This window comes from Falco rusticolus, chromosome 4 (genome assembly GCF_015220075.1).
Source record: "Falco rusticolus isolate bFalRus1 chromosome 4, bFalRus1.pri, whole genome shotgun sequence".
NCBI classification, from domain to species: Eukaryota; Metazoa; Chordata; class Aves; order Falconiformes; family Falconidae; genus Falco; species Falco rusticolus.
This window is the reverse complement of record NC_051190.1, coordinates 108083022-108103256: the sequence shown is the minus strand read 5'-3', so window position 1 is coordinate 108103256 and position 20235 is coordinate 108083022. Positions and strand designations below refer to the sequence as shown.

General features: G+C 38.2%; 1 protein-coding gene across 3 annotated transcripts in view; it reads right to left on the bottom strand.

The window, feature by feature from the left end:
- Positions 1 to 5431: 5431 nt before the first annotated feature.
- The window catches only part of ANKRD28 (ankyrin repeat domain 28), a 128577-nt gene continuing 113773 nt past the window's right edge, over positions 5432 to 20235 (bottom strand). The window contains exons 19-28 of one of the 3 annotated variants that reach the window (XM_037383298.1): positions 19666 to 19753; positions 19087 to 19204; positions 18283 to 18502; positions 16790 to 16877; positions 16610 to 16693; positions 15968 to 16113; positions 15713 to 15795; positions 15488 to 15570; positions 13196 to 13287; positions 5432 to 7443 (exon numbers count right to left, since the gene is read on the bottom strand). In XM_037383298.1, the coding sequence (XP_037239195.1) occupies positions 7157 to 7443; positions 13196 to 13287; positions 15488 to 15570; positions 15713 to 15795; positions 15968 to 16113; positions 16610 to 16693; positions 16790 to 16877; positions 18283 to 18502; positions 19087 to 19204; positions 19666 to 19753 (1289 nt within the window). In that variant the 3' untranslated portion in view covers positions 5432 to 7156. The remainder of the gene's footprint in view (positions 7444 to 13195; positions 13288 to 15487; positions 15571 to 15712; positions 15796 to 15967; positions 16114 to 16609; positions 16694 to 16789; positions 16878 to 18282; positions 18503 to 19086; positions 19205 to 19665; positions 19754 to 20235) is intronic. The other 2 variants (XM_037383300.1, XM_037383301.1) reach the window with 2 other exon arrangements.

Sequence of the window (20235 nt, the reverse complement as noted above, 5' to 3'; positions counted from 1 at the left end):
CGAGTCCTTGCATTCCGGTTGCTTAGTCTGTTAGTCAGGCCAAGAGGAGCAGAGCAGTAACGGGAGAGCTGTGAGTCTGTTTTGGTGGTCTGAGTTGACTCCGAGACGTGTTCGAACTCGCACCGCTATGGCAGCCACAAGCCTGCATACTGAAAGGTACTCAATAAGCTCCTGCTTTGAATGAGCTCCCTTTCTGGTTTCAGAAAGCAAAACAACCAAGAAATCGCTGAATTTCTACCTCAAGGTTTCTTAAATACGTACACAAATTAAGAGTGTATAAATAGTGATGATACCAGGGTTTGTCAAATTGTCCTTCCCTAAGATATGTTACTGTGAGCCAGGACCTAGTCACGGCTTTGATACAGCAACACAACAGGTTTGTTTATCCTGCAGCATATACTGGACAGAATTATGGAGAGGGGAATGTCTGTATCTCATTAAACATAAAATTGCTGCTGTAAAAGTAGGCCATCCCACTGCAGGGTTTATTAAAAATCATTAATTCTTTGGCATCCATAGCACTGTTCTTGCTGAACGCTGCACGAATTCCAGAACATACCGGGTAGAACAGAAAAAAAGCATTTTTGGTGCTTATTTGTGCTTCTGGTTCTAGTACCACACAACCAGGTCTAGAAGAAAAGAACTGTGAATGGCTGGAGAGTTTCAGGTCTCAGGACGTTTCCCCTGCCTGCACTTTGTAGGCTGGAAAACGTACATCCTCTTGCACTAAATACGGTTTTAGATTTAGTTCTAAAGCAGACTTATTAGCACAATAAATTAGGCTAAAGACTTAAATAGCTGTATATAATATTTAAAATACTTAAATAAATGTATTTGCTGGGGTTAATAAAAAAACCCAAAAGAATTATCTGTGAGATACTCGCAAAGTGTATTCCACAGAGCCGTTCTAACTTTGGGTATGTCTAAACCACCGGAAAGCACGCCCTTCTGGCCTTACCCGTCTGCATGGGGGATTTTAAGAAAAATCTTCAGACAGCTTGAATAATTAAGTTTGGCAAGGGATAGAAAATATATGTGTGATAGGATAGGATGTGAATCCTTAGATTTTGCTTTAAACCTATTTAAGGTATCGGATCTGATCTTTGAATATCTAAGACCTCGGTGTCTTAAGATTTCTGAACCAAGTCAGCTGCCAGGTGCGATGAGAAGAAAACCTGCACTTCTCAAAACCGGCACGTCTCATTTGTGAGCAGGAAGTGGGGGTTTGTTCTGTTCTGTTGTGAATATGAATAGCAAAATTTCTGGTTGCTTCCACTGCACTTTTAATGAAAAAAAGAGAATTTACGGTGCTTTTCTCCTCTTTTAAATAGTGGCAGTAACAATATTAAGACAGCTTGAAAGGCTCTTTAGGTTCCATGGTATTCAACTATGTTTACAGCTACATGGTGAAATACTGCCAAGATTCCTCTCCCAGCCTCGGCTTGAAAATCGGTAAAACAGCATGGAATGGAGGGAGCTCAGTTTATCCTAATGTAAAGTAGCACCCAGCACCAGGGAAGCAGGGACAATTTACATACTGCTTTACTTGAAGGTAAGTAACAGTGCTAAGGAGACTGGGACACCGGGTTGGATAGAGTTATAAGAGATCTTTGAGGCCCACAAGTAGGGACAGTCACCTTCTTCCTGTCGGGAACGTTCAGTTGCAAGGTAAATTGTAGAGACGGGCAACAGCCCACAGCTTGAAAATTTTAGTCAGGTCCGTTAACTTTTTCCCTCAGGGAAACCAAAACACACTTGCAAATTTCCTGGGCTCCAGATCGCTGAACAACTGAAAGAAACACGCTTTCCAAGTCTGCCATTTCAGACAGCTTTTCTCTCCGCAGGTACGAGAGGATACGTGATAAGGCTGCTTCTGTGATAAGGCTTATAGATTATAAACATAACAATAGGATGTTTTCTTAAGAATAACCAGTTTTTTTGCAATTTCAAATTAATGCACAGTGGTTCCTTTGCACTTAACATGTTTTCTTCAAAACACACAGGTTATTATAGTGAGAAAAGGACTCCAGAAAAACTAAAAACCTACCAGCCAAGAGGCCTGCGCTGCATCTCTTCACGTTTAACACCTCAGGTTTTAGTCTGTAAAGGAGACCTGTGTTTTATAAATTCTTACCTTGCCCAAATTAGAGTCACAGCTACAGGTTTATAAAAAAAGCCTTTTCATCCTCATCTCTAAGAATTCTTCTCCCACTGTCCCGTCAGCTTCTGCAGGATATTAAAGGATTATTTATAAGGAAGTCAATGAAAGTTGTTGAGAGATTACTACAAGAGGCAATAGTTACTGATCTTGGATTTAAAGATTTATATGAATTTGGTGGACCAACTTCAAGAATTCAGATACTTACTTTTTCCTGATATTAAAATGGATTTTGCTGAGTTTAAATCCAGGCCTACAGAAGTGGCGTTAAAAGTTTAAACTACTTATTAAGCGATTATAAAGGCTCTTCTCTCCAAGGTTATTAGTTTGATTGCAACCAGGACGGGATTATCAGGAATTATTGCTATCAGTAATCACTGCTTTTTAACCAAAAGTATGATGGCCTTTCTTTCTTTCTTTCGGAAAATGGTTATGTACCATCAGCACAGAGCAAAGCGGTGAGAGATGAGGAGGGTGCTCCTGCCAGCTCCTCCTGCTGCTCCTGCAGCTGCAGCCCAGGAAGCCCATGGAGCTCCCTCACCCGCCCTGCAGCACACTGAGCCAAAGAGCATGTCCTCCAGAACTGCTGTTTCCACAAATGCTCACCCTGTTTATATTTAGGTTTCAGTTTTTAAGTTGTGAACCCCACTGATCCAAACATGGAATTAAGGAGGATGGGCTGCCTGGACGCAACTGTCACTGTTAGAAATGTTCCATGATTATGCACATGAAAAAACTTCTCACCAGTATATGCCAAACTGTCCGTTATACGGTATTCACTGTCGCCTCTCCCAGTTACAGCATGATTAACAGAAAGGTCACCATAAACTTTTTCTTGTTGCAATAAAGAAGCTGAGCTAGCAGAACGCTACTTGTGTTATCTCCAACCAAGTGGATTTAATGAACATTTGCTTTTTTAAAAAAAAACCTACAGTATGTTACTCTCTATTACTACAGTAGTTGTTGCCTTTAAATGGACATAATCTCTGCGCGAGACAGGAAGGCTAATTCCTCTCAAAACCAGAATTACCAAGTTGAAGAATCTGTAAACATTATCTCATTCTCCTTTTCAGTCATTTTCTGTAACATTTGGGATCTTTAGTGCCCTTTGCGTAGATGTTAAAAGGAGCAAAGCTTTGAAGTAATTAATTTTTAATTACTAATTTTTTTAATAAACAAAAAAATTATTCTTTAGCCTGGTAGATAAGTCAGAGTTTTAAAGAAGAAAATATACAAGAAGAAGAAGAAAAATACAAAAACCAACCAGAACCAAGATCCAAGTTTAAAAAGTGCATATTTCTAGCTCTGATTGTTCCAGATACATTTAGATGATTATTTTGGAGATAAATACAAAGCACGAGACACAGAAGTTGAGATATTGTGAGGAATTACAATAAAAATCTCTGATTGCAGTAGGGTCACTCTGGGGCTGGGGGCACCGATTTCTTCATTTTAACAGCATCCGTGCTACCACGCTACACTTAACAGTTCAGCCGAGGAGGTAAATACTAACTTGGCATCTTCTGCAGAACGCTTATCCTCAGAACTGAGAAATACAACATCCCAGAAAACATCCCAGAAGTCAGAGTACACAGAAAGCTGAGCAGAGCTGATTGTCCTCATTCCTGAACATTCCGTTAAACAACCCCCCACACCCCCTCCCTGAATAAAAAGGGTTTCTTTTATTCCAGTATACTGCTTCCGTGGTCCAGCCAAGGCTCACCTCTCTCGGTGAAAAGCCAAGAGGCTGTTTGGGTGAAGGTTGTAACAATAACCGTGCTCTGTACAAAAAGAAGAGGATTTCTTTTAGAAAGATGGAAGTTCTAATACCATTTTCTGGAAATGAACAGGCCTACACTCAGGTATGAACAGTTTTGGGTTTTGGTTGTTTTTGTTTTTGTTTTTGTTTTTTAATAAAAAAACCCCATCAGCCCCACACAGGATTATTTGTCTTAAAGAAACAAGGAACCTTCTGTTCTTTGACTGCTCATTAAGTGGTCCCTGACTACAGTAGCATGTTCTTGAAACAAATCACGTTCCATTTTTGGAATAAGACCATATTCTAACAATAGTCCCAATTATCACTTACAAGGCATAATTACCGTCCTACCCATACTGCCAGGTAAGTAAGGAGTTTTTTTTGGGGATTTGTTGTTTTTAAATAGGAACAACCAAATACAGGCAAATTGTAATCTACAGGCTCACCAAATTCTAATGATGAGACAGATGAAATACACAAATCATGTAATCTGAATTCCTAAATGGACTTAATTTGTAGTAAAAGACGACAGATCTTTAGGTCCAAAAAATTCACAAAACTTAAAAGTAATGCCATTTAATGCAGCAAAAAAGTCTTCTTCCTCAGGAGTCGAGTAGTAATGAAATGGAGGAGAGGCACAATTTCTGACTGACGGAAGGAAACAAAGGTGTTCCACAGCACCTTTTCCTGCACGTGCCTGTATTCCATGTCTACATCTCGTAACTGTTAAACCAGCGCCTTCTGAGCTTTTTCTCCTCCATCATCCAGGCGCACGGTGGACATGAACAGCTCAGTCCCTGCTGCCCTGCTGATTTTTCCAATGAAGATCAGAGTGTCCCTTCCTATTAACTGCCCCATGGCTACAGACACCACACACTAACAGGCCATCTTGAAGTAAAATACAATTTAGCACAGATAGTATTTTTTTTTAATATACTATTAATACCATCTTCTCATGGTTCCTCTGAATCAACAAAAATTGCACAATTTCCTTAAGAGAAATATGCAATTACCTTTTAAATAACAGGCATGCTACCTGGCATTCTGATTCAGCTTTTCCACAAGCGTACGAGGAAAAATTGGTCCCTGCTGCTTCAACCTTTTTATTTAAATAGATGCAGTGCATCTCCCAACAGGCCAATATGCATCTTTTTAGTGCTGCCTCCATGCTCGGCGGTGGCACGTACATCACTCCCAGCCAGCCCCATACTTGCAAGATGTAGAAGCAAGAGAGTACAGAGATCACCATCGCCCTAAAATCATCTAAATTCTGCTCACAAACACATGGCTTATATAAACAACAAACACAGGCACAAATGGTTAAGAAAGTAACACTTGAATGGAAGCCTAAAGGAATAATGAAGTCATTTAACTTTTAGAATTACTTTAAATAGCTCACCCTTCACTTTAGAATTAAAATGCTGGTAAAGCCTTTGTGAAGTAGATTTTATAAATGTTCAACCAAAGAAACGTCGTCATTAATGCTTAGTAGATACAAATAAATTATTCATTAGTAGAACTCACATTTGGGTTTTATTATAGTCCGTAAAATATACAGGAATCTTGAAGTACTGAAAGAGTGCAGGTAAATACAGTATTCAAGCAGTCACTATTTCTATGTACATGCTCATTAATTCTTCAAAAAACCCACAAAATTATCAAATAGATCAAAATATTGTCCCGTGTTTCCACACTATGTTCAGAAAACCAGCTGATAATTTACAATATCATAAAGATTCCAGTTCACAATACAAAAAGGATAAAAAGGAAATTGGAATCAGTTTGTAGTAATTTATTTGTACTTTATCAGGACACGCAAGGATTCCTTGCATGTACATGAACAAATTCACTTGAAAAGTAACAGTTATAGTTAAAGCAGAGCCAAATAAAGTAAATATTCATATTTAACAGACAAAACTTCAGCTTACTTATGTCAGTTTTTCATTCTTCAGGCAATTAAAAAACACAGTAGTCTGTTATAAATTAAAAAAAAAAATATTCGGGCAAGTCTGAACTACATTACAGGGACCTGCTTCTGCTGTTTATTTTCTAAATGGAGCACAACAAAGATACACAGCTCTTCCCACAGACCAGACACTGTACTTTATTTCTCTAATAGGGAAATATACTTTTAAATTCACCTCCCCCTGCCCCTTGTAATGCCAGGATTTAAAAAAGAAAAAGTGGTAGGGATATACAATGTAAGGAAGTGGACAAATTATTGAAAAGAACTCTCAGCCACAACAGGGTTATCAAGACATTTCATTTCAATTTTTTATGCAGTTTCGTAGTTTCCGAGTTCCTGGTGTATTTTTAAATTAAAAAAAAAAAAATCTCAATCCAAAACCCAAAGTTAAAAAAACCTAAAGCTGTGCAACAATTACTGCTTCCCTCCCACATCTCCCACCCCTTCCCTTGTTTATTACACTGTACATTTTTCACCCTGACTTCACCTTGTTAGCTGGTTTAATTTCAGTATTACAAAAGTATGACAAGTTAATTTTCATTTCACCTAAAAGAAAGAGAAACCAAAAACTTAAAAGTACATCTGCTTTCTTTCATGGTACATGTAATAGTGTTGGAAGGCTTTCAGATGATTAAAAAAAAATAATTAACCCCCCCCCCAACATTTAAACCCAAATCTAAGCTTCTTTTCAGAAGTGATTAAGGTTTGGTTGAAACAACTTCTCAAATAACCTATTCCAGTTTTCGCAAAAACTTAATTAAAAAAAAAATAATTCTTTAAGTTATTTGGTCCTTTGGCAATTTGCAGCACAAACAATGCCTACTGTACCAAACTCATTTATTGCCTTCAAAATGGTTTTAGTTTTATTGATAATATTTAAATCTAGCATCCTTTGTGTTGTACGATAGTGCTGTCCATTTACATCAAGTAGGGTGCCCAGTCTGCAGAAATTACTTCTGGCACCAGAAACAGAATGGTAGGTACAGTTAAATAAAACAGTTTTGACATTCTTTATTTTTTATTTTTATTTTTTGCCACGGATTCCAAGTACTTAGTCAAGAATTTATGCTTCTTCTGCAAAATATGCTTTTAAAAATCTTCCTAGAGTCTCACAGATTTTTTTTATATGCAAACACAATAAAAAAAGAAAAACAACAAACATCTTCTCAAAGGTCTGTCCTCTTTTGGCATTCAAACACTGCTAGCTTTGTGATAGCACAAGTCTGACCTTCCAGCATGAGGGTTCACTCTTCAGACCTACAAAACGTAGCTTCTAATAGGTCTCAGAATCTGAGTCATTGAGCTCGTCGTCTTCTGTGTATGGGTACCCACCTTCCCTGCCAATGTTGTTGAAAGTACAGTAGGAGCTATGTTCGCTCCTCATGATTGGCAAAGAGTCGAAGGTGACAGTTTTTGAGGTGTTGGTGTAATGATTAATGGCATTGAATGTAAGGGAAGGTAACGTGCTGCTCGATGAAACAGGCATCATTGTGGCCAGAATGAGAGCTAGGCAATCGGCCACGTCCTTATTGGGCGCGCAGGCCAAAGCTGGTGTGTAACCTAGAAAGTCAAGAAAAAACAAAGCCTTCATTTAAAATAAAGACAATGTAAAAATACCTCCAAGAGCATGTAATCTTTCAGCTGCAGAAGTATTTTATATTGCTTAGCTCTGCACTCTTTAACCCCCCCCGCCCCCCCCCCCAAAAAAAAATGCATTATCAATTAGAATTTTTAAACTTTTGGTTACAAAACCAACCCAGAAGTTAGTGGGCTTTGGAACAGAGATGTGTTTTGTTAAGCACAGTCAGACACTCCAGGCCAGTGAGAAAGCCTGGATTTGAAAACGGTGAGGAAGTCACCCGGCTGAGAACAGACAACTAATGCCAGCCAACAGCGATGGGTGAAGGCATTCACTAGAGAGCCACTGCAGAAACTACAGCTCAACACATTAAATATTTCTTCATCCAGAAGCTTCCACATAGCTGTTCATCACAGACGGTTATTTTAATAAGACTGTCCTATCTCAGCAACAAGCTGGCTAAAGCATAAGTGCCAGTTAATTGAAAAGGCAGAGTATACAATTCCCATGAACCTATACTTCATTGCAGTATACAGCAATATAAATGATAAAGCCAACATCTAACTTTGATTTGAGGGATATCAAGAAATCCACAGAAATTTGAGGAAATGCCAGCTGGATTAGTGGGCTAGGACTTGCAGAGAGAAACTACACCTCTTGGTTATCGACTGGTCCGGCCAAACTCCTTCTGCCAGGCAACGCTACTGTTGCAGCTCCCAGATGCAGGAGGCCTTGGGCTCAATCAAGTCAGGTAGCTGTGAAATTTCTTCTGGGTAACTGGGGCTCTAACTGTCCTCCAACATTTCTGCTTTCGCCACTTTCCCCTTCTCTACATACTTGCCTCTACTCATTATGTGTCAAGAAAAATGCTTCAAATTCTCCTGAGTGGAGATCTGCGCTTTACTCCTGTCTCACGCTTTAAGACTTAATTGTTCAGGAAAGCACCCGAGGAGAAGTTCTGGCACAGGCCTCAGGGTATCCTGACGACACCGAGGCGCTGCAATTGGTGGTGACAGCAGCAGCTCTAGAGGCAGGGCAGTCACCCAAGTACAACTACAGATCGAGCTAATTCTACCGCCAAGACCAAAGGAAGTTCCCTCACCCTGGCTCCACGCAGAGGCGGGTGGCCGGATCCCCGTGCAGCACCCTTGCGGTATCTCTCACTGCACGCAACAGATATGCCGCCCACAGCGAGCTCAATAGGAAGACTCAATAGGAAGTCCTGCACCACCCCCAGTCCACGACTTGAAGGTATGCAACATCCAGGAAAAAAGCACACAAGGAATTTTAAATAATAGATGGCTTTAAAGCAAACTGCACGATGGATTTCTACCCAGACCTTGGAAAGGCATGGAAAATGAGGCAATGCCTGTTCTACCAGCAAGTGTTTCAACTACAAAGGAATCATCTCTACTGTAGAAGCAGATGCAGGTCAGGTTTTCGGATACAGCTCCAGAGTAATTATTGTGTTGTACAATTGCACAGAAGTTTTAAACAAGTAGGCACATTAAAGAAAATAATCGCAGCTAGAAATTAAGAAAACAGCAAGCAGGGGACGATCTTGCGGTTGAACTATTACTTGCTCAGGACAGACCTTGTCCTTGATGCTTGGAACCGAGTAAGACAACAGTCCCTGCTCAGAGAGGCATACAATCCAAGGAAACAGATAATTCAAGCACAAAACGCACCAGCTGACCGTGCGATAGGGCCGTACAGAAGTGCAGCGCAGCAGATGTTTTCATTGTTAGTAAGGTATCACAGCACTTAAACAGCTCAGAGCTAACAGTGACAGTCTGCAGAAGAGATACATTTTGAGAGGGTTCAGAAGCAAGGGCCACAGCTTGCTACACTTGGATGAAGTCTGCATCTCCGGCACGTAAGGCAGAACAGAAGGCTCAGAACTGATACTCAAATGCACACAATTTAATATCTACAGTTGCTGGAGACCGTACGAAGGTAAGGTGGCACACAAAATAGCTGGCCGTATTCAACATCATTTCTTTCAGTAATGTGACTTGATAAAAGTTCAAAGAAGAAAAACAAGCAGTCACCCGCTCTCTTTAGGCTGCCCCCCCCCCCACCCCCCCATTTTTTTTTAAAGGCTTCTTGCTAAGATCCTGAATACTCATACTTATGTTCCTTCTGGAACATCCCAGTTCATCATAAAAAAAATTAAAGGTCAATGTAAAGATTAAACAGATTACTTGCTTCTGTTAAAAGTTCTATAAAACCAGCGTTTATACTAATATGCAATCGTAGGTCTTAAGCTCCTGGCTTTCCTAAGTAGGAATGAAATCACAGTTTTATTCCTGCCTTAGATGTAGCAAGATGAAGTAACTGCTTGCACCATGAAAGACTGACATCTGCGTCCTCCACCACTTTATTTTTGTCTATATTATTTTAGAATTATAAGAACAAATTATATTTTTAGTCCCTTAACTGCAAAGTGATCATTCATATTCCAGGGCAACAACAGGTATAAATACTTCAAATTTTCTTTGAAGATGTTGGTAAATACACAGGCTCCACTGAAATCTCGTTACCCAGTCCTCATATAATGTTCCCCATGATCTGGACTTGTACCTGTATAAACCTTCACACAACAACAACGAAATTACTATCTTAATTTGTGGATGGGGCGATAGAAGCAGAGTGAGGTGAAGCAGCTTGCTTGGACAGCAGAAAACAGAGCCTGTGTGATGGACACGGCTTAAGCCCAGGGCTCCCCCCATCAGAACAGAGCTGCTCCCTCCTCCAGGGCTTGAGAGTTTCCATGAAGGCGCCAACAGGAAAACGAGAAGGTTATTAATGTGGTCAGTGCAAAGACAGTTCTCAAGATAAACTGAATGAAGTCTTACACTTGGAAAAGAGAAGAAAGGCATCTGAGGCATGAGTCATTTCATAAGCATTTACAAGAAAAATTTCTTCCAGAAAACTGGAGATGTCCAACATAAACTAGAATATGAATGAAGGAAGGCTTGGAAAAGGACCAAAAACCAAAATCCACACACACACACCCCTTTTTTTTTTTTTTTTTTTTAAATAAAATGCTTGAAAGGCTCAATGATCACTGTAACGATGAATCTAGGAAATAAAAGAAACCTCCATGCTATGTCAGTCTCTGGAGTCAGAGAATGCTTCCTCTCACTGCTGTGGTGCACATTAATACGACAAAAGACAGACCACATCAGGAAATTTAGCTAGCCTCGTAAGTTAAATAGCAGGGGAAAAAAACCCAACCCAACCCAAACAAAACTGAAAAGTTGATTAAGTGACCAAAAGTAAAACTTCAGATGGCATTAAATGAAAGAAAAAGCTAGTAACTTCTTTTAAGACAGATGAACTTGCATAAATGTCAAAATCAACAGAATTTTTGTAGATAGCAAAATTTCATCACAACAGGTGTGGAAACATGGGCAACGTGGAAGTGAAAACGGACCCTCAACACGACTGCTTTTGGGAAGTATACTGGACAGCTGATTTGCTGTTTCAGTTGCATTTAGTCTTTTAAGAACCAAGAGGATTACATTTTTCCCAAAGCCATTAGTTCTTTCTCACCACATTAATGGAAGCTCAATAAAAAAATGCAGTATGACTTCAAATCTAGACTATTAAGTATCTTACAAATGAATTATAAACTGAAATGCAGATAATTGGAGTGATGTTGGGTTTTTTTAAAGCTCATTTTTTTTGATAATTTTATGCAGCCCAGACATAGCAGCAGAGGACTATTAAGTAGTTTTGCAGATACAGATACAAATAGAGACTTATTGCAAAACAAAGTCAATGCAGCCCTTACAGAAAGGGACAACTTCAATGACGAGAAATGGATCATCACTCCGTACAAGCTGAGGTTCTGCTGGTTACATGTTCCATATATTAAGACATGATTCCATGTAAAACACTAGCTAAAACTTTACCTCCAATTTCATCTAATTCTATCTGAAATGCCAAGCTTGCATGGTAGATCACTGAACTTACCTGAACTATGCTAAAGTAAGAGAATGTCAGTGTTGAGATGCAAAACATTCCAGCGCCTATTTCTTGAGACTGCCTTGCTAAACAGATAGCTTTCGCCCCCCAAAAATGCATGAATCACACTCTTTTAAGCCTTTCTAATAATAATAATTAAAAAAAGGAAGTAACTTCACCTACATTTTTACCTTATCAGAATTAAATATATGTGATTTTTTTTTCTTTAGGGACACGAATACTCTAGCAGTAGGTATGAAAGACAAAGAGGCCCGAAGGCAGAACCTGGCTATCGATACTGCCAGCTTTTCCTTTTAATATAAAAGGTACACTATGGAAACCGAGATGACTTTTGCAACAGGTTTAGCAAACCTGCTGACATACTAATACCTTTAAACATTAAGAAAAAATTACAGTGACAGGTGAAATAGATTGATAAATCCCATGAAAGTCTCCCTTGCTCTTTCACAACTTTCATCACTTTGCATATACTGTACTTTAAACTGGCACACTCATCCAACAGAAGAAGAATTCACTGACTATTCTTAAGGCTGCTTAAAATTTTATAAGCAAAGCAATCGCTGTTAGAAAGAACCACAGTGAGGAACAAGACTAGTTAGCATTCAAATACCTTACAATTTAAAATACAAGCAGAACGTAAAAAGTTTTAACACGTTACAGTTAGAACCCCAGGCTGCCAGAGAACTGACACTTCCATACAAACAATGTTTTTCTCTCTTACATCAAAGATCCACCCTAACAAGGGACTGGTGGGCTGTACACAAAAACCCCACAAAAGTACTTCTCCAGTTAGCATACTTGTGATGAGAAACAAAATAAAAAAGATATATTTTCCAGTGTCTTCATTTTAGGGAGTTTCATTTAGCAGTTACCCCTGTCCTCTAGTTTAGGTAAGGAATGCTCTTTAAAAACACCCATGTCACTTTAAGCATTGTAGTTTGAGAAACACAGAGAGAAAGTTACAGTGAACATTAAGAGAGGAAGAACTTTCCAAATTGGAAATATAATTCAAACTATTAATTAGGCACATCCCTTCTGGAAAGAAACCAAGCCACCCAACCCCCACCCCTCCAACCCCCAAACTCCCCTCTCAAATCCCAGCTACTGCTTTATGACACAACAGGTATGACATAAGAGCAAGAGCTCTTAGGCTTTTAAAAGCACAGCTTCAGAGGACCACAGATGTCTTACATGAAAACATGCAAGTAAGAAGTCAGCAGATTTGATTTTCTTTTGTTCTAACAAGGCGTAGGATTTATTCTCTGTGATAAAGCAGTTACTTTTTCTTACTTCTGTATCCCAAAAAACTCTATAAAGAGCCAGAAGCTTGAGACCGGTAACCGATCTGTAATTCATCCTCGTTTTTAAAAGCTAATTCCAGTATACCTACCGTGACCAAATGAATGGCAATTCAATCCAGCTTCTTAACAGCTGAACGTTCTAGCTTACTTTGAGCATTATGTTTTTCTGACCTTTTTCAGTTACGCCAAGGCTAGCGTATTTATAGGATATACATTATATAAATGCAATCCAAACACTTCTATGCCATGACCTATATTGTTCTGAAAGTCTTCCCTCTCCTTACACTTCTTCTGCTTTGCTAAAATAACCCATCACCAGCACATTTTTTTTTTATGGGGGAACCGACTGCAAGGCTCATATTAAATCCAAAGGGTTACTGCTTTTCAGTGAGCTGAGTTTAAAACCAAAGTTCCTTATGGGGAAACAAATTTTTCTTACCATTTTCATCTACAGCAAGTACACTTGCTCCCTTCCCTAAAAGCTCTTGAACTACAACCGTTAGTCCATTCCGAGCAGCTACATGCAGAGGTCTGTGAAGACAAGCAAACTCATATATAAACCTTAGAACAAGATAATAAGTAAGATAGGTAACTTGCATCTAGTTAAATGATTACTGAAGTATTTATACCTGTATGTTATTTATACATTATATAAAAATTGTAGATGTAATAACTGAGATGGGAAAAAACAGCATATTAATTTTCTTATTGCAAAGAAACTACAATAACAATTGTGCACTTTCTTCTTTTTACGGCACCAAGCAGTGAGGAAGACCTGCTTACCTATGAACTTTACCATGTTAAAAAAGTTAGAAACATCTAGTACCCTACTGTTGATAAATCCTTCACAGAACTGTTGTAACAGATACCACCGCAGCAGTGTTACCGCATATCACAGGCAATAAGCAACAGAATACCAACAGCTGAATGGTAGTCATATTTTATGGCATGTAAATGCTTATAAGAGATGCCGAAGAATTTCATCGATCTGCCTTTTAGAAGTGACTAGAGATAAAAGCATTATTTTATAGTATAATGCATGAAGCAACAAAAGCAGATTACTTCTCAAAACCTCACACTGTTAACCGTAACTGTTTTGCAGTGACTGGATTACCAAGGGAAGTGTAGCTTTACCTCAAATATTCTAATTGTATCTTTTTCAAATGCAACAGTTTTTCAAAATTGGTTACCCCTGGCTTTAATAAAACCCTACCACCACTCAGCAGGAAAACAGAATACATCTGCTTACTTCCCTCCTCCTTTACAGTTCTCTACATTTGTTTAGAGATTCTTAAAATTGTTTGAATTAACTGTGAACTATATTTTGATTTGGAAATAAGTGCCTTACTTAGAGAACAGAAATGCAAAAGATACAAAGAGGAGCAGCTGTATCTATGGTGCTTATATTAAAGGATTAAAATTCAAGAACTACTGCACACTGCAAAATGTACTGTAATTGGAAGAATTTCAATATAGAGGCCAACAATTGTAATGCTTATCTTGCTACGAAGTAGGACGTGAAGCTGTTCAGAAAGTCAGTTATTAAAAAACATTTGCTAACCAGTAATATTTTAAACAACTGTTAAAATCTTGAAATTCATATAAACATTTCATGGAGGTGCAAATATGTGACCAATTTTCCCCCACAACATCTCTTGATCAGACTGTATGAGCCAAGGTATGTGGGTAGAATTACATAAGCCCGTGGCAGCGTACTTTCCCACTTCTGTTCCCATCTCGGTTTTGCTTCTTCTCTTAAGACATCCCTGCTTCAAGGCAGAAATGAGGCAATCAGTCCCTTTCCTGCTTTCTGGTTATTTCCTGCTGCCTGCGGTGCACCACGGTGAGCAAGAGCAGGGGAAGAAGTCTTACTTCTTCCCTAACTCCTTAGTTACTTCTTCCCTAACTCCTTACTTCTATGCTAACTCCTTAGTGCAAGCAGATCCCTGGGCATAGTTGGAAGAACCGTAGGAGTTTGAACAGGACAGATTCCGAAAGGGATGTAAGGTCAAATAGCGAGTTGCTTACAAGTTCCAGTGTTCTTTTTCTAAATGGTCTGTGATAGTGTTGTTAGACCGCTTTAATAACACATGGACATAACTACGCCACGTATCAGGTGCCAAATATTGCCCATAACACAAATACATTCTTTAAAAGGAAAAAAAATGCAGAAGACTAATTTTAAAAGCCCATCCTGATATATATTCCCTAGTAGGACATGCCACTTACATTTCTAAGTTTTCCTTATGATCGGGCTAACAAAATAAGCTTAATTCTACTTGAGAGAAGATCTTCAGGAAGCATTCAGAATACCGTACTCTCCATGATATTTTATAGAAAATACTTTTTCATCCTAGTAGGAATAGGTGTCTTTTGCTAGCAGAAGGCATGCTGAAGAATAAAAGCATACTTCAGCTAGGGTTTTTCTTCTTTTTTTGTTTGTTTTGGGGTTTTTTGTTTGCTTGTTTGGTTGGTTCTGTTTGGTTTTAGCTTTTCAAAGCTAAAATACTGTAAGATTTATTTATCATCCCTTTCACCCAGCTAAAACTAGAACTTGAAGTATGAGCTTAAAGTTTTTCACTTTTTCACTTCAAGTCAGTTCAGCTCTTTGTACGTATTAAGCAAGTAAAATTCAATCAATTTGGGAAAAAATTCTGTAAAATACTCCTCTTTATGAGCAAGATACACACCAAAAACCCATCTGTAAAACACACTCACTGCCGATACGTACGTTTGCAAGGCTGCATTGGTGGCATTGATGAGGTTTCTATCCGTAATCTTCTCCAGTATTAACAAGGCACTAGTTTCATGACCCTTAATACAGAACAAACATCTGTCATATAAAAAATATTCTTCAAAAATTGCTTTGAATGCCTTTTCGAAGTCACAAGTTAATATCTGCAAACAGTGCTTGATAACGCAAAGCTCAGCACTGTCAGTCAGACTACGCACGCACCTTGCTGCAAGCCAAATGGAGTGCTGTGTTCTTAGAACTGTCTTGCAAAGTCAGATCAGCCTTAGCACTGCTAACCAGCACCTCTGGGGAAATAAAGATTCGTATTAATTAAAAGCATCTTAATGGCTTACATTTGCACAGAGTGAAAACAGAATTCGGACAAAATATACCCACAAGAACATTAACTATAAGGCAACTTCACCCACAGCAAGACTGACAAAGCCAAGAGCAGAAGTATATAAACTTTCTCTTTACCAACTGTATTCGTCTGTCCATTTTCTGCAGCCATCATTAAAGGTGTTTTCCCAGAAGAATCCACAGCGTTTACTTGAGCATTGTGACTGAGCAGAAGCTGTAGACACTCGACGTGATCTGTAAAAGCTGCTGCATGAAGAGGAGTTCTACAACAGATCAAAAGACAATATGGCCATGGTCACCTGTGCTTTCTGCACGGGGCATCCCGACTGTGATCCTGCAGATGCAAAGGACTGGGCGATCCCTCCCACTGATCCTTTGAAATTAGTGTTGCTGGAGTTGTGACTGCTGCCTTTAGAAAGTCACCTTCAAGTTTGAAATAATTCCCTCTACGTAGTTTATTATAATTTGATTCAGAAAAAATAAAATACGCATAAAGTGCTACCCACAAAGTGATACAATTTAAAACATGCTCCAACTTGCCTATGTAATAAAAATCCAATTCAAGTTTATTAAATCAGAACAGGATTTTTAAAAATCTAGATTTTATTTCTAGCACAGAATAAAAATCTTCAGAGAATAAAAAGAGGGGAAGGGGGAATTAACGTAAGCAGCATATACAAAAAACCCAAACGATCACAGAATTTAGCAGAGTCACTTTTACATTACAGATGTTCTTCCACTGTGCATTTACACTCTTACCTTCCTTTTGAATCTGTTGAATTTACAATACCAGCACCTAGTGTATCAATTAACATTTCTGCAGCACCTTCATTGTCATTTATCCTACAATGAATTAAACAGGCTGTTATTTACAGAATGATAAATCTTTTGTTAAATACAGCAGTGAAATCTATGAAGAATAATTTTGCACTTCCTTACACAGCACAATGCAATGGACTGAAAGAATTTCCTTCCATTTTCTGGAAAACTTCCTGTTCCAGGAGGAGCTCTACACAACTGTCATGACCTAAAGCAAATATAAGAATTAGGTATTAATGAAAAAAAAAAAAAAGGAAAGAAAGAAAAGAAAAGGTCTATTTATGGATTACAACAGAAAAATACATATCTAAATTAGATTAAGCGATATTTTATTTGAAACTTTCAAAGACACACTGGTTATATTTGACAGGGCTACATTTAGGGACTAGGACGTTTTTAGAATCCTGAAAATCAAACTATCATTTAACACTGTAAACTCTGTGAAATTTAGAAGGGATCTCATGCTGTCTGAAGAACATCCAGAGCACTTAATTTAGTTCTTTCCACCCCCACATTTCAAACTCTTCTGTACATTCACCACTTAGTCTACGTGAAAATGTCTCCACCATTTGAGGGTTATTTTTGTTCCACTGCCTTGGTAAAGCCGAAGAAAACCCAAGTCAACAGTCATAACAAAAGCTTAAAAAGAACATGGTCAACCTATCATACTATTATTTTCAAAATTCTATAGCCTACTGCCGTACAGGTAGCTAACAATTGTAACTCTTTGATCTTTGATGCATATCTGCAGAGAACCTTAGCTCAACATTCACTGATGTCTGAAGATCTGTATTTTCACAAGTGCTTTCAAATTTTCATTCTACAGATCAAGCATATTTCAATTTTGTTTTATTCAGACACTGTGGTCACTCTGAACATGGACCAAGCTGCAAGTTTAATTTTATGGATGTGATAGAAATGTTACTCTAGTTCAAATTATCAGTGTATTACCCAGTTGCTCCAGCTGTGAAGACAGTCTAGTTATTTTTCACTTAAAATAGATCAGTAAAATGAAGCTCTAAACCCTTACTTCTTGACCTTTCTCTATCATGTGACTCAGAGGTGAAATAAATGAGAATCTCCACTATGCTGGAGATGAACACATAGAAGAAAGCCTTTAGCAAAGGAAACAAATGAATTTCCTACCTTTTAAGTCCTCCCTCACCCCCAAAACCAAGAAAAGTATTAGTGAAGAAAAAAAATTACGACTGAATCACTTGTATACTTTAGCTTCTTATGCCTATCAAGGCTGATTTGAGTCAAGTTTAAAAAAAGATTTAATCTGAAACCATTCCTTACAAGACTCCCTGTGAAGGTTATTTTTGGGGGATGTGTGGTGCACTTCTACTCACAGATACTATGCAGAATTTCTTAAAAGACTCCTTGAGGCACAAAACTAAAGAGGGCAGTTTATAACAAAAATGTAATACAAACACCTCATATTATGCATTCGATGTTAAAGCACTCCCCCTCAAGATACCATGGCCGTCATATTGTCACAGTGACTAAGACGAACTGAAAGAGGACAGACTTTGTTGCTTTTATAAATAGTAAAACTTTCTCAGTATCAACAAATACATTTAGACCTGTATGTCAATTTTAACGTATTTTACCATTATAGCAGGCCCAATGCAGTGATGTATAGCCGTGATTGTCTGCTATTGCAGGTACTGCATCCACAGACGTAGCTGACTGCAGGAGAGCTCCAAGAACACCTATATGTCCACATGCAGCTGACAAGTGTATAGGGGTTCGTCCCCTACAGTCTCGTAATAAGGACTTAGCACCATGTTGAAGCAATGCTTCCACACATTCCTCATGCCCCGTAACTGCCTGTGAGACAAGAAATAGCAAGTTTGCAAATATTCATGTATATAAGCCAAGGTGTATAACTAAAGCAAGCAAACCTCGGGCAATTTCTTACATTTTTAAATAATATCAATATAAGGACAGTTATTATTTTTATTCCTGAAAACATTCGTTCTGTTGGAAAAATAGCAGTGTACTATAATATCAATGACAGAATTTCTTGGAATAACACCGAATGAACTGCTGATCTCTAGGGCTCTTTCAATTGCCTCATCTGGCAGAAACTATAAAAAAAAAAAAGAAATTTGGCATACAGCAGTCTCCTTCCTCCCGTTAACACTACCCTGACCCATAACAAAAAGCAGTACTCTGAGACCTCTCCAGTCAACACGGCAAAATTAAAAGACTCCAGAAGTCTAAAAAAACATTCTGAGGATACACAGCTAACAGGCAAAAGCTAGCCTTTTGGAAGCAACTAAAAAGACAATTCAAAGCTAAGAATGGCATGATGAGAATAACGAGAAATTTGTTAACACTACCTAGTAAGTCTGTATTTGAAATTAGTATGCATAAAACTGGAAGGGACAGAAAAAAGAATATTCTCTTACCCCTCTATGCAATGCTGTCCTTCCCCACTTATCTTTGGCATCTACATTTGCTCCTTTGTTAAGGAGTGAATAAACGCAGTCAGTGTGCCCATTGAGAACTGACAACATCAGAGGAGTCCTGAGCAAAGAGTGAAATAAAGCGTAATCTACATGGAAATTTAACAGACTAGATCCAGCTGAAATACAACTAACTACCCTTCTGGTGAACGCTGTTAACATTCACATCATCAATGATCATCTCTAGCATTACCTTCACTCTGAGAATACCACTCATACTTGCTTTTTGGAGTCAAGAAAATACATTAATATCCCTTAATTCAGAAGTCCTGATTAAGTTATTAGTATCCATTTTTTTCAGCATCTGGGCAATAAGACACATTTTACTTTCAATTGAAAAAAAAAGAACATTTTTCACCGCCATTATGTTTATTGCAAAATACACAGATGCACTTGTCCTAGTTCAAATATCATCTCCCTTCAAATTCATAAATTAAAAATCACTAGTGTAAAATATTTAGGTTTTCCTTTAATAAAATACACTAACTTGTGAAGAACAGAATATGTATCATTTGAACTCACTGTCCATTTCCGTCTTGAATGTCCACTGCGTTCTGTGGTTCTGCATTTCCTATCAACAGCCGCAAACATTCCGAATGACCATTTGTAGCTGTAAAACATCATAAAAATACAACCAGTTTTACATCAGTTGCCTTTGAGTATACAGCTCAAACATACTGGTAACCTGCTCAGACTAGAAGGCTGTTAGCTTGAGAACCCACTGTACAACTTCACCGTTGTTATAACTTAAATTAAAGCAAAAAGTATAAACACTAGAAATTATTTCAGAAATCAGGCATTCTCAACTGTATAGTTTTAAAAGTAATTGATTCCAACTGTCAGTTGCCAACAGCTATTTGTTTTTTGTATATAAATGAGGTGTACACATTAACCATAATTTAAATATATGTTTCTACAACATCCACAAGAAGAAATAATTAAATACAGTAATTATCATAACTTTTGCTTGTTTTAAGGCACAGGTAAACACATACCTAGCTAATCATACACAGATGTTGTAGCAAGCATAGCATGTGTAAAGCTATGAAATAATAACTGAAATCATACTTAGAAAGAGGGGAAGGAAATACA